General features: G+C 36.8%; 1 protein-coding gene across 3 annotated transcripts in view; it reads right to left on the bottom strand.

The window, feature by feature from the left end:
* PLEKHA7 (pleckstrin homology domain containing A7) overlaps positions 1-15445 on the bottom strand; it is a 176303-nt gene that overhangs the window by 61644 nt on the left and 99214 nt on the right. For all 3 annotated transcript variants that reach the window (XM_074149664.1, XM_074149665.1, XM_074149666.1), the window contains 2 exons: positions 10560-10643; positions 2227-2338 (listed from right to left, as the gene is read on the bottom strand). In XM_074149664.1, coding sequence (XP_074005765.1) covers positions 2227-2338; positions 10560-10643 — 196 coding nt within the window. The remainder of the gene's footprint in view (positions 1-2226; positions 2339-10559; positions 10644-15445) is intronic.

The following is a 15445-nucleotide window of genomic DNA, read 5'->3' as shown; positions in this document are numbered from 1 at the left end:
CTTACTCTCAAACTGAAACAGATCTTTATTCCTCCATATCCTTCATTTGTAATCAATATAAATGGCTTTTAATATAGTTAATAACAGGGAAAAAAAAATACTCATCTTCAATTGAATTGGCTATGAACAAGCAGATCTTTGGGACAGAGAACAATTGCGGTTTATCAGCATGTCCTTTTGCTTTTTATTTCCTCAGCTTCATACCACTCAAATTTCAAAAGGAAGAGTAGACTGCATTGGTCTAACATCTTGAGACGACTTATCCAGACAGTGCCAGCATCAAGAACCTATGTGCATTTCTGTAAAACTGCCTATTTCAGGTGTCTTACAAATTGAAGTCTTATATATTTATGTGCACATAAATTAAACATAATGACATTTTCATACATATAAGCCTCATTTTGGTTTCTTCTTTTTCTTCTTTCCAACATGCTCCTCTTGTTGTACATAGTACAACTGACACTGTTGGACAAAACATGTGAAATTCTCTTTCCAAACAATTACTGGTTATTTCAGAAGATTTATTCAACCCAAGCTCAGACTTGAGTACTGCAACAAGCAAGCCAGAAGCCTTCATCTCTTTCATCTTGAGCTGAGAATGACAAATCTGCTGCACAGTTGGCAGCTTCCTTCTCCCTCCACCCCAAATGTAGCAATTCTTAGCTGTCAACTATCTACAGAATAATCAAGTGAAAGCCATGTACCTGTTCCTGCACTTTCAGATCTGGTGCTACTTCAATGTGCATAGCTCTATATAAAAATCAGTTTGAATTTGGCCAGGATTCCAACCCTATACCTACACAGTTCTGTGATGGCATTTGCAGAACAAAACTATAAAAGCATTTCATAAGAGATAATAATTAGCTACAGGCAGGCAGCTAGAGACCTTTACCATGACAAACTGAATGTGTCTCCGGCTTCATGTCTGTGTCTCACATCTGCATCTGGGAACCCACTCTTTGAAAGAATGATTATGGAATTCATGGAAGAAAACATTTAAAAATAGATGAAAGGATCTTAAAATCTACTCTTAACATGCCAGAAGTTAACCTCAAAATGGAGGACTCAGGTTATTCACTTTGTTCTCATTACTAGTTAGCTTGAATTAATTTTGTGTTAGGCTGTGAAGGAATTCAACAGATCTCCTTCTGACTCTACATAACGAGAGGAGTGATTTCAAGCCTGGAGACACAGGCAATGATGAAACAAAGCATATATAAGAAAGATGTTGATTCTCTGTCTTAATCAAAATTAAAGTATCTACTGAGGGCCTACATATTCTTGAGATTTGACATATGATAATCTTTGTGTTGGTCGAACAACCTATACACTAAGTTTTTCATGAAGTTGTTTTCATCTTTTCCAATATTCCCCCAAGCCTTCAAAATATTAGAAAAAAAATTTAAGTGATTCCAACTCAACAAAAATATCTTTGCAACCGATTTGGCAAAGTCCTTTCTTCAGCTCAATTACTTAACAGGTTTCACACCTTTGCATTTAAAAAAACCCTGAAGTCAAAAAACTGCTGGCAAAGTTAAGAAATCTATCTTATCTCTGCTAATTCTTCCAGTATTTTTTTTGTTCTTTTCATCCAGCCCCCTGCCAGTCCCACTGTACTGTAATCTACTGTAAGGTCAAAGAAGCATTAAAATAGATGGTGACATTTCATGTATAGCACTTTATTATATTTTGTGCAATAATAAACACAGGCCCATTGTCAATGCCAAATAATGGATTTTTCTATTATTAAACATTCTGTGTGTAGACTTGGTGTCTGCACTGTTTGTGCACTACAGTGACGGCAGAAAAGGACCCAAGTTGCTACAAAGAGGAGGAACAGCAGTAAGGTTTCATGGAAAAGTAAGAACTGCGAATTACAATTCCTGGTATTCTGCAGCACTTTTTACCCTGGACTATCAAAAGAGTTGCCGGAATACTAGTATTACATATACTTACTTCCATTCTTAAGAAGCTTCTCAAACTTTACATGTCACAATAACCACTATTTTTCAAATTATCATTCAACACTGTCATGTGGGTATACAGTGCTCCTCTGCCGTAAAAAGGTTTTTGCTTGGGTAGAAGATGTTACTTCTTCTTTGAGGTAAGCTATTAGACTTCTAGGCTAAACCCATTGCCCTATTAAAATCAGTATTAAAAAAATATTGTATCTAAAGCAAGTGAAGTTCTAATCATCAAGCTGAACCAATAGCATTTTTCGTTTACCTTAGAGCCATGTTTTGTATCAACAGCAGATGTAGTTACTGCAGTGGACGTTTCGCTGACCATGCTTGAAGGTCTTTGGCTTATTTGTTGCTTGGACATAGATGAATTCTGTCTAGAAAACAAACAAAACCACATAATCTAAAGCACATTGTTTCAAACAGTCAGCTTTGCCTTTTTATATTTAAGATTCACAGTGACCAAGTGAATGATAGGCTAATCAAACATATACCATGCATCTGAAACTTCCTTTGCACCACTCTTATTTTGATTTCAGGTATTTCTCAAGCAGACGCTGCCAGTGTCATCTGATGATTGATATTTGCCAATGTATCAGGTGGAAGAAACGCACCAAATTGTCTGCAAATCCAGCAGAGAATCAAGATATAACAAAGAGCACTCAGAGAAGACAAGGCAAATGCAGAAAAACTAAATTGTGCCCAATTTAAAGGCTTAGCTGCAACCATGCGGAAGAGCCAGTACTGGGGAGGGAAGGACAGGAGTCAGCATTTTGCAATAACAGGTGGCTTCTTTAAAATCCAAGTGAGACTAGCCTACTGTTAGATCTTCACTAACTTAAAGTTAGATCTTTGAATCTGCCCAAAATATGATTCAAGCTACAATATGAATTATTAAAATAACTTTTAAGTGAAATGGTACAATTCATGGCAGATATTATGAGAAATAAATGACTTCTGAGTCATACTAAAATTCAAGAAATCTCGATAACTAGCTCAGATGAAGATACCTGTTTAAAGCATTCCATAAAAACCTGTTCAACAAGAATGCAGGACAGCTGCCCAGATGAAGAAATGATAAGATAAACAAAGTGCAAAATCTTGTGGAATCCCACACGCAGCTTGTGATGAGAAGCCTCAGCAGTCAAGCTTGACACCAACTTGTGAGTTAAACCCACAGGTGGTATTTTCAAAAATCATTAACAACATAGTTTAGCCAATTGTATTTTAGGAACAAGTAGCAATATAGTCAAATCAGAAAAAAACCCACAAAAAATATTAACAAGAGACACACAAGCCACGCCAAACATTACTGTTGCTACTACTGAAATTCAACCCAATTCTGAAGAGAACAGGCTAATTCTGAGTAGGTATCATTCATAAGAACACAGAAGAAGAGTTTGTGATTGTAGTAGGTCAACGGGGATTTTAACCGAGGACAAGGTGTTTGCAGCCGTTGCTCTTCCCCAGTTACAACCTGAACAATTACCTGTGTCCAAAAGCTTTTATAGTTGATTTGGTGTCAGGGAAAGGACATTTTTCTATTTGTGACCACATAGTTTCAATTAAGCTTGCAAGGAAATAACACAATTTCCTTTATGCCTTCCTTATCTGGCATAAATCCCTTCTTTCTAGCTTTTATATGTAAATTCAGGTCCAAGATACGAGAACAAACTACAGCAAGTCCCTGGTGAGCCTTTAATGCCTGAGAGTTTCATCACATCGGTTTGAGTCAATTTGCCTTACCTCTTACAGACCAGGTACCCTACTTCAGCACTTAATCAGCTTTAAGAATATCCAGTTTCAATAAAGAGCTGATTAAGACACTTCCCGTATATAACGCTGTCTGACTAAGCTATTTCTGTTGATCAGCCAGACTTATTATCTGCTTTTGACACTATTCTCACTTGTTCCCTTCCCACTCTATAAACTTTCAAAACAGGTAGAAAACGCAGACTTACGATGTGCCTGCATCTTACTTGGAAAACCATCTTACTTGCCTTTTCCAAATATTTACTTATCAAAAAGGTTTTATTTCCATGCTCAAGGCAAGTAAACAGAGCAGGTTATTTCCAGGAGGGAGGCACACTAACAGAGTGACGGTGCTCTACGTTGCCTCCTCAAAATGAATTAAAATACTGAAAGTATTAGATTTTGTATCATTAAGAAGGCCACTACAAATGAGTAGCAAAACTGTGAAAACTACACACATCCAAGGAAAACGCTTGGAGACACAAACTTTCTCTTCTTCCCTTGAGGTTTAGATTCTTTGCAATGTCCACACCACAAACCATTGAGTTTTATACTGTAGGACAGTTGCACAATACATGTTATTTTCCAGATACTCAGTGAGGGAAGAAGGAGGGAAAGGAAGAGGTGGAGGGAAGAGGAGAGGGCACATAACATACACGTTCAGAAAATCTTTAGGCTTTCCAGACTATAGATAATCTGAGTAGATTATGTTTCTTCATTTATAGAATAGCTATTTCATAGAGAGCTAACTTTCTCAGGAAAGGCAAAAGTGAAAAATAAAATCTATGTTTCAACAAATTTGAATTAATTTTTCCAATAAAAACATTAATATAGAAAGAAAAATAAACCCAGGTGAATGGTTTTAATCTACAAATTAGGGTAGTCAAACTCAGATTGAACAGATTTTCACTATTCCACAAGACACTGTTTTCACGGTAGGTTAAACATGCTGCAGTTTTGTTTTTTTTTTTTAAATAAATTTAGATCTACAGAGGAAGATAAGCTTTAAATGTTTAACAAGACCATCACTATCATCACTATCACCATTACTACCATACTTTCTAAGCATTTATAATTTGACTATTTAGCAATTTCTCTTCCACTTGCTACTGAAAGTGATCATTGCCAATAAATCAAGCTTTCCTTTTCTAGTAGTAGCAAGATTAACGACAAACTTCAACTGGGAGAAAAACGTTTTCTAAAAAACCTGAGGTTGCTGCCATATGAGAACTCAAATAGCCAGCAAAAGGGACACTGAGTCCATTGAAAGAGAAAATACATTATTCTCCTAAAAAAGATGCCTTTGGCAGCAACCACTAGCGGTCCAAACTTTTTGTACCTGAGATGTAACAGAAAACACCAAACACCACTGAAAATTAATTTAAGAACTTGTATGTAGTATTTAAAGGATAAAGTAGATTTGCATGGAATCAGAACATAACGAAACTCAAGTATTCATGTCTCTTAACAGCTAATTAATACTCGGTCTGTTTTTAAAAGCAAATAAAAATATGCAGAATATGCAGAATTACCTGAAACAATCCAGCATTTTAATGGACTTGACACTGTCCTAATAGTACTTACAGATTCATCTTTAAAAATAAGTGACTACAGCATTTACTCTGCGCATTCAGAAACATTAGTTCAGAATCACTATTATCAAAGATGTTTGATAATATTTATTATCCAAGATACCCCATTCTGTCTTCATAGTGCTGTTTTTTGTCTATTTTCAGGATATTTTTCTTACTGCCTCCCCCAGGTGTGTGCAGACACACGCAAAATTGCAGTATTTACATTCGGAGCTCCAGACCCTTGTAATTCTGTGAAATCTTTTTAAATACTTAAAAATAACACTCTATATAGTATCTCCTTGTCAGGCAACTCCCTACTATACTTAAACAGTGCTAGTACATCTACCAGAATCATATTTACTAGCTAAAAGAATTACATGGCCAGTATTTGGTTTATTTAAAAAAAAAAAAAAACACAAAACAACACTGAACAGCAACAAAAAAATTATTACTTCAGTAGCCCATATTGAAAATGTAATACTCACGAGAGAGCACATTCCTTTTCTCTAAAGGATCATAAAGATTAGTCGACTTAGAAGATCCGTATTCATACCAGCAACTCAAAAAGTGTATTTTGTGGAACATAATATGACACAATAACATCATGCCATTCTGTCTTTAATAAGTCTCCCATTCAGCTAGATAAAAAATTAACTGTCCTAGTATTTCTATGCATGTAAACATGGCAGATGTTTATTTTGGGGCTGTTTGGGTTTCCTCCTTTCTCTCCACCTGATATTTTCGCTGCTATAGTAACCAAATGCAATAGACAAACTAAGATGGCTCTCTCCCCAGAGGTGATACACAGGCTTTATCAGTTGCACACAAAAAAAAGGCAAAGAAGAAGATAATACTCACTGGATTAAGCACTTTTTTTTTGTCTGTAGTTCTACATTTATGATGAAGTCTTATCTTTTTTAACTTTACGGTACTATCTTCTCTCTTGCAAACATACTACTGTCACAAATATACTGTAAAGCTTCTAATACACAACTACTAGTGTTCAGCAACAGATACAGGTAGATACACGGCTGTAAAGCCTGCTTCTTCCCTTCTGTATACAATTATTTGAAGAACTGTTATTTATAGAAAGATAAGAGAGAAGAAATTTAAACATTACGTACATCTATCCTAAGTAATTCTATCACAGATTTTTCAGAGAAATGCACATATAGCAATGCGGTTAAATGAGATCCAACACCTGTCCAACAGCTTTATCATTAATACTCATTTTTCCATTGGTTGTTTAGGAAAGGTCCCCTTGTGGATTAAGGGTTCATTAAAAACATGAAAGTAGAGCACAGAAATTAAGACCCAGTTATGAAATGGAGGGAAGCTACCAGAGGGACTTCCCATATAGCCAAGACATTCAAATTATTTACAGGTGATCCTGAAAACTGAGGTGACCAAGTCAATAGAGGACAAAAATTATTTTGGACAAAAACTGAAATGCTGACAGGACAGAAAGAAAAATACTCTTGAGATATGAGTAAACATGTGATAAGATGCCAAACTGAACTCATTGTCAACAACAGAAAACTAATTCAAAAGAGGAAGAAATTAAAAACATCTCTGCGTCTTTTATTGCTCAAAATAAAATTGGCAATCTGAAGAAAGGGTATTTTTTAGATCTTACCCCAATGAGTAGCAGCAGCCAAAGTATGTTAAGAATTATTAGGAAAGGAATACAGAAGGAAAAAGTACGATTACATTATTATAAAAAACAATGAGCTCACACGTTGAATAATGCATTCACCTGTAATCAACCACTGCCATCAGAAAAAAAGACAAATCTAAGAGTCATACAGAAAAGCTAGCTCTCAAGCAGCGCTAGTGAAAGGTACAGAACATATCCCACACACTAAGTGACCAAAGTTGCTTAGCTTGGAAAAACAGAATGAGAGGTGGGGATTTGACAGTGCTCTCAGCTAAGAATGGGTTAGGAAATAAGGTATTATTAATCACTGTTTCTCAAAAAAAGCCGAACTAAATAAGGACACCTTTAGGAAGAAGGAATAAAATAAGGATCAAAAGATGATGTAATTCAAAATTTACAGGTTCCACGCAATACTCTGTTTTTATCTTCCAGTTACAACAGTGTTGAGGAAATCATATTTTGGCTTAAAAGGCAAGATTAATATGATATTGTTTAAAAGGGGAAACACCTTAGGAAAAGACTAGTGAAATATAGTCTCAGTCTTCTACTCAAAGTATCCAGTTCTCATTTGACCAAGTGAGGCAAGGGTGTCTGGTTCATAACTGACTCATAATCAAGCTCGGATTACATCATTTATTGACATAATTTTTCAAATCTTCCTGCCAGAACATTGCTTCCTGGATGAGAAATGGCCAGAGCAGTCCATACATTCATCATTTCTAGATTACTGTAAGTTACTTTTCTGATGTTAAATGTGTCCTTTCAATAGATATAATTGTTGCAGCCTGAAAAAGTTTGTCCTTACATTTCCCCAGTAGTTCCCAGTCAACATCTGTGACAACTCCTGGCTTTGGCCCTAATCTTAAATTAAAATCAACCCGTAAGTAATAAATCATGTCACAACAGCACTGAAGAACAAATTACTGTTTATAAAACCCTTAAGAGTGCTACTACTTCAGACAGTAGCACTGTCTGAAATCTTCAGCTATAAAAAAGTCTGCAGCTATAGAAAAAAGTACTCTTGGTCAAAAGGACCCCATGGTGGGAAGTTTCCACAGACCATGCAAATCCTATTTTTCCTACCACGTCCTGTTTGTGAAAGTCTTTCATCACAAGATACTGTCTATGACACTGATTCTCAACTCATACAGGATCAACAACACCAATTCCAAACAAATCCCTGATGCCTGAAGGAAAAGAACTGACAACACGGCATAGACACATTAGGATTCCTAGGCCTAAAGCCAGGGAGATGCTAACAGCTCCTTTGATTTCAAGCAGAGACATCCACATATGACAACACTGTCGTTTGACAAGAATTCAGATATAACTGTGATGAACAGCACCTGTGTAAAACCTACACTGTCACACAGAAGTAGTACAAAGTAAAGGAAACCAGAGTATCCCACACACTTGAAAATGACATCTTTAAAGTAATTTGAACTGATATATTAAAATCATCTAATTTTAAAAACACTCTCTATGTACTTCAGGCCAACAATAATGAAACTTAGAAAAATATTCTCGCAAAGACTGCCTCTTGAGTAGTCACTACAAACACATATACCCCTTTATATCTTTATATATGTCTTTATATAAGATAGATATATACGTATCTTTATATCCCTCCAGCCATTCCCTCCTCTTTTACAATAAAACCCACCCGTCTCTCAATTCTACTACATTGTAAGATCTTTTTCCTGGTTTTGATACCATCTCTGTGAATAACTGAAATCTAGAGATGACAAGTTAGGCCCATTCATCTGATTGCCCTCCAAATAAACACCTTTGTTTATGTTCCAAAAAAGCTTCCATGTGCCACCAGCAAATCGTTCTTTCAGTTCTGTTTTTAATGGCTTATCTGCTACCACAATTACAAAACCAGAAACAGCCAGGGAAGCGTAACTAACCCAGGGAGGCACTCCAAGGAGTTCTAGCCAAACACCTATTTTCCCTTACACATGTGCAAATTTTCTTTATATTAATTTTGATTGAACCTTTAAATCAGAATAAATAAAAATCAATTTTTGGATGGAAGTTGGAACATAGATGCACAGTGCCTGTCGTCCACACTGTCTTTGAGATTTGCTCCATTGCAAGATAACTGTTCTCCTCGCTAAATGACTCGGAGCAGCTTTGACAAGCCAAACCCCCTCAAGCAGCCAGCCACCCACATAGTGTGCAACACCTGGGGTGACCTCCAGCTCAGTAGCCATCCCAAAGTACTATCCCACAGTCTAGGTACCTCTTTGCAGGCCTCTCCCCCACACCGCAAAATATGTCCAACATTCTATTTCATGCTGGTTCTCATCATGGGCCTTAACATAGGATTGGCCCTTGGATTTGATTAGGGCTTGGAGGAGGGCAGCTGTTTAGTTGGGTTTTTGTTGGGATTTCGTTGCTATTGTTGTTTTTGGTTGGTTGGTTTTTAAACCGCATGAGAAGCACTTCTCAGGGCTGTACCAGAAGCTCTGAGCAGAGGGCTGTACAATCATGCTCGACTTGTCCTTTCCTCTCCAAATCCACAATAGAAGACATTGCCAGAAAAGCCTCAGTCTCCTGGGAATCTCGCGTGGCCCTTCTCTGGGCCTCATTTTTCTTAATGCTGCACTGCTTTAAATTAAATGTAAAGCAAATTAAATGTCACATAATTTGAAACAAAGTGTTCAGAATCATGGGGGCAGCCATACAAACTGCCACATGTAGGCCATCACAGCATGATGCCCAGCCTCTATGATGCATGAACGGTTACAGGCTGCTTAAACAGTGTTGGAAGACCAGGCTGGAAAAGACATCTGGTGTCATCCCATTCTTCTTGCCCTTTGCAGTGGCTTTTGAAGTGATGCAGAACTTTCACCTAGACTCCGTCTCGGGAAGATATCCAGTCATCCCATAACAGAACAGATCCAAGGAGCCATCTAACATGCAGCAAGCGTGACAGGAGTAGTTAAACAATACAGTGAAACCCATCCAATCCACCAGCACCAAAGATACCCAGATACACCAGTTTGAACACATGCATTTCTTCTTTTTTCTTTTATTTTTTTTTTTCAAATCAGGCAATCAAGATAAAATATGCTGGAAACTAATCTATATGATTCTATTTCTCTAGAATAAATTGAAGAATGACTTATCAAAAAAATTTTAATAAATACCAGCCAAAGACAGGGAACATGGAAAATCTAAAACATAAGAAAACCAAGAAATTGGTTTGAAATTGGTTGAAAACTAGTAGTACTTTGTGTATTTCAGTTTCAGTAAAAACTTTCCAGTTTGTTCTAAAGACATTTTATGTTTATGTTGTGTATATTTGACATTTATATAAGGCTAAAGCATTTAAGTATCCTAATTATATTGCCTTTTTTGTTTGTTTGGGGGGAAGTGGGGTGTTGATTGTTTGTTTTTAAAGATTTGGTAAAGATTTTCTCTCAAGCCCTAACGTGGAACAGTGCTAGAATCAAAAACACACTATCACAATGAGAAGTAAATTTTTAAGTATAAACCATCTCTATGACATTTTTGCTACAATAACAGAAGAACTGTCAAACTACTAAACTATGGTAGGTAAATGTGTTACTGTTTTAGATCTCTTGACGTGGGTATAAAACTACTTACTCTTCTCGCAAAATAAATTCAATATTTTCTGGAGAAACCTGTCCTGTCACAGGATGTCTAAATGACGTGGTCTGCTGATTATGGCTGAAAGGAAAAAAAAAAAAAAGAAAAAAAGAAAAAATAAATTAATATTTCTAAACTCAATAAAATACATCTATGAAGTCTAAAAGGCAGAACAGTTTATACTGATGCTTTGCTGCTGCTACTCCAGAAATTAAACATATTACTGAGGTACTTTTCAAGCCAGAAAAGTTTTCAGCTCCTTCCTGCATTCTTGTTGACTTTGCCAATGGCACACTGTACCATTTAATTATTAAACAGGTTAATATTTTAAAAGTAAACTGGCTGCAATCCTTAGTTAGGGAGACACACTTGAATTTATGATTATTTACACCTGACTGTTACCAGAACATTTAAACATAACATAGAAATTAAACAACATAATGATGTGGGAAGCTGGCATAGAGCAGGACATAAATTACTGATTTGTATTTCTGTAAATGTCACAGAACAAAACCAGTAAAATAATTTAAAATGTTGCTGGGCAACATTTTAGACAATTTGTAATATTTAATGAGATCACAGAGAGAGATTTTGTGGAAGCCATTTGCTGCATGCTTTTTTTCCTCTAGTATGGTATTTCTTCAATGATTTTTCTTTACACCTCCATGAAGAGGATCATATATAACCTTAGTTGTTCAGTCGCATGGCCTATATAAACCAATATAATTTAGTATTTCATCCTACTTGAATTAAAATTGGGATTTTCTATCAACGTTCCCCTCAGAGTACTATCTAGATGTTTTGCTACCCTCTGTGAAATATTGCTATCCATTGAAGACAATTATTTTATTTATCTGTGTAACTGTACCCATATAATGCAAAAATATGGAGTGAAGAAAGCTTATTTCAAGATCAACTGGTAGTCTTCCCTCCTCCCCAAAGTAGATAATTTGAATTAGTTGTACAGAAAACACAAGACAATTTCTATAGCCTCACACTTAATAAATCCCTTATTCTGTAGCCCTGTCCAAAGCAGCAATCTATAAAAAGTCACAAATCTTAAAGAAATAAGAAATTGAAGATCTTATTTCAGAATGAGAAAGGTTGTGGCTGACATACTGTCAGGGAGCCTCAGAATTAGAGAGCATAACGAACCAAGAACGTACTTATTTAAGGTTCTGAATTTTTATGGGTTTAGTTATATTTAGGTAAACAACATGCAAAACTAGAATTCTGATCTAATGCAGCAAAACATTAACACATTACGAGTATATTCAGAAAATAAAAATAATAAGGCTTTTAAATTAATTATACCTCCAAGAATAAAAAAGTAACGGTTCATCCACATTTTTGTTGTAAAGAGGATTTGGGGTTTTTCCTCCCATAATGTCCAGCGATTTCAGGTCTTACAGATTTGACCCAATTGCCTAGCACAGCAGAATGTGTCGTCCCCCCGCCCCCGAAAGAGAGTAAGGCATAAAGAAATATTTTGGGGTTTCAAAGTAATGAAATTCCAAAGAGGTAACAGCCTTTCTGTAGAGCAAAGGGCAGCTAAAAATCAAACAGCTCATGCACCCAGAACATTCAAATGTAAATAGCTCAGGACATGCCTTGATTTAGAAAACAAAACCAAACAAAAATCACCACCAAAACCCTAAACAAAACACAAAAACCACAAACCCCAACAACAACAACAAAGCCCCACAACTAAAATCACAAACTGCTCACACTAAGTCCCACTTGGACCATGAAAGGCAGAGGATGTTTTCTGTTATAAACTTCTCACCCTTTTTCCAATATGCCTTGCTACAGGAAGTCATATATAAGAGATCAATATAATGAACTTTTTCAATGAAAAGCTAAAAGCTGTGACAACGTGTGCTACACCAGAAGGACGATTTCCAGCCTTGCCTACTGCAAAAATTCTAGCCCTACAGCCATTAAAAACTGTGAATAACATATTAGGACATCGACTACTCCACGGCCCCAGCGACAGCAACCATTTCCTACAGTGGTGAGAACTGACCTCTGCTACAGGGGTGGGTTCATGAAGTACCTTTGCAGTTTCTAACTTTTCAGTTTTCCACGAAATCAGAGATCAGGAGAAAGTACTTCCAGTAAGCCTGCAGTGCTAACATCTACAAAGCAACCACGATCTTTTTCTCACAAGAGGACTCAGGAGTATTGTTTTCTGAAGAAGTATTTTTAAGTGAGTTTATATTCTAATTTTGAGTATATGTCCAAAGAAAGGCAGAGGAACTTGCAGATATCAAAGAAAATAAAAAATAAATTGTAACAGTAACAATTAAATGCCGTTCCTACCACACAGTTCAAACAGTTTTAAGCTAGAAGTCTTTTCTTTTAAATCAGCACTGAAGTACTCTGTTTAACCTTTGATACTTGGGCTAGGACTATTAGCAAAAATGCAAATAAGATAGCTTTAAAAATGAAAGTACATTGTCAGCTTTATTCTCCAGAGGCAGACAAACTGTCAGCAAGCTCTCATCTGCAGGCTTTTAGTCATTAATAACTCACTCTACAATTAAGACTAAGAAAAAAGACTGTGCTCCAGAAGTGCTCTAGGGTTATTTAGGAAATGAAGTTACCCATTATACAATACTTTTACCCATTATACCAACACTTTTACACGTTTTATTATTTCCCATGAAATAAATTCACAAGGCCTTCAGAAGATGAATTAGTCCTCTTGCTGTAATAAAGAGCAAGTTCATTAGTAATAGACTAAATATTACTAGCTAATAATAAAGTTTCAACTGGAAAGTAAACACTTCTTAAATATCTGAGCAATTGCATTTTGGGACAAGTTTTGCCCTTTGAATAGTAAGGGCAGAGAAACAGAAGGATCGTTCCTTTACTATCTAAAATGCAGATGCTAATTTCATCGACAAGGAGAAGACATACAAAACCAAAACTTTCTGCAAATCTGCAGCTTCAATCCTTAGGACTTGACTAGGAAAAGAGAAATGAAACCACTGCCACTAACAATTAGTTTTGCAGAACAGAGTGTTTTATTTGAATTTGAAAAGTGAGAGTTTAAGTGTTTTGCCTCATAGGACTCATTAAGAATAAGCAATACTGTTCAAAACAACCTATACAACAGATGGCTAATGCCTTACAACAAGGAATTAGATAGCAGGGAGATTTTTGTCCACAATGAGAGCAGTCAAACACTGGAAATGTTGCCTAGCAAGGCTGTGGAATCTCATAGAATCATAGAATCATCCAGGTTGGAAGAGACCCTTGGGATCATCGAGTCCAACCATCTACCCTACACTACAAAGTTCTTCCCTATATCATATCCCCCAAGACCACATCTAAACGTCTCTTAAACACATCCAGGGATGGTGACTCAACCACCTCCCTGGGCAGCCCATTCCAATGCCCGACCACTCTTTCTGTGAAAAATTCTTTCCTAATGTTCAGTCTAAACCTACCCTGCTGGAGCTTGAAGCCATTCCCTCTCGTTCTGTCATTAATTACCTGTGCGAAGAGACCAGCACCAACCTCTCGACAGTGTCCTTTCAAGTAGTTGTAGAGAGTGATGAGGTATCCCCTCAGCCTCCTCTTCCTCATACTAAACAGTCCCAGCTCTTTCAACCGCTCTTCATATGATTTGTTTTCCAGGCCCTTCACCAGCTTCGTTGCCCTCCTCTGCACTCGCTCCAGCACCTCGATATCTCTCTTGTATTGAGGTGCCCAAAACTGGACACAATACTCGAGGTGTGGCCTCACCAGTGCTGAGTACAGGGGCACAATCACCTCCCTACTTCTGCTGGTCATGCTATTTCTAATACAAGCCAGGATGCCGTTGGCTTTCTTGGCCACCTGGGCACACTGCCGGCTCATATTCAGCCGCTTGTCAATTAGAACCTCCATCCTTGGAAACATCCAAAATATGGCTGGATAAGGCCTTTAGTAACCAAAACGAACTTTTTAAGTTGGTTCCAACTTTGAAGCTGGCCTGGCTCTGAACAGGAGGGGCTGGATCTGATGGGGTCCAGAAGTTTCTCCCAGCCTAAACTGTTCTGTCATTCTCTCTTGCTCCCTCCACCTTTCTTTGCATTTTAATTCCTAAAATCCCTTCGAAGCTTTCCCAGTATCTAAATAGATGTATTCCAAGAACATTAACAGTACCTTGTTTTGATAAGAACAAGAGAAATTGTCATGTTACATTTTTAGATTTTGATCACAATTTTTTCTTCTTGTTTTCCTATCCTTGAAGCATTTGCTTAATAGTAATATCTGTTTACACAACAATGATAACAAGTCTCCAGTGAGAGTGACCTAGTAAACTTGTTGCAGTGAAAGTTCTCCTTCCTTTCCAAGCACAGACTAAGAAACAACCTAGCACAGTTTTTCTCCAGACACATAAGCTAACCAAGCCTCCTGAAAGTTAATCACCCGTATTTCCTCCAAATAGCAACTGCTGAATGCATTTCCATTGCCTAGAAATCTACCATGTATAACAAGCACAATAAATGAACCTTAATAAAAGGGCATGATATGCTGCTCCACTCTCCATGCCCCTTTTATTCTTTTTTCATTAGAGACAGACTTATTACCCCCAAGAAAACTGGGGGTATTAAGGGAAAGGCTTATGATGCTTCACTACATGAATTCTGAATGCCATGTAACTTGTATTCATACACCACCACACACTGGAAGTGCCAAGCTAACTTTTCTAGTAACATTAAAAATTTTCTGTGTGATAAATGATGGCATTTTTCCTACCAATCATACTTTAACAGTTTTGTATTATTCTGGTTTTGTATAATTAATAATCAACAGAACCACCAAACAAAGCATGTATGAAAACATAAAAAATCCACACAAAAATTATCATCTACCACTACCATTGTTAT

Source organism: Numenius arquata, chromosome 6 (genome assembly GCF_964106895.1).
Source record: "Numenius arquata chromosome 6, bNumArq3.hap1.1, whole genome shotgun sequence".
NCBI lineage: Eukaryota > Metazoa > Chordata > Aves > Charadriiformes > Scolopacidae > Numenius > Numenius arquata.
Note: the sequence above shows the minus strand (reverse complement) of the source record. Positions and strands in the feature narration are given on the sequence as shown.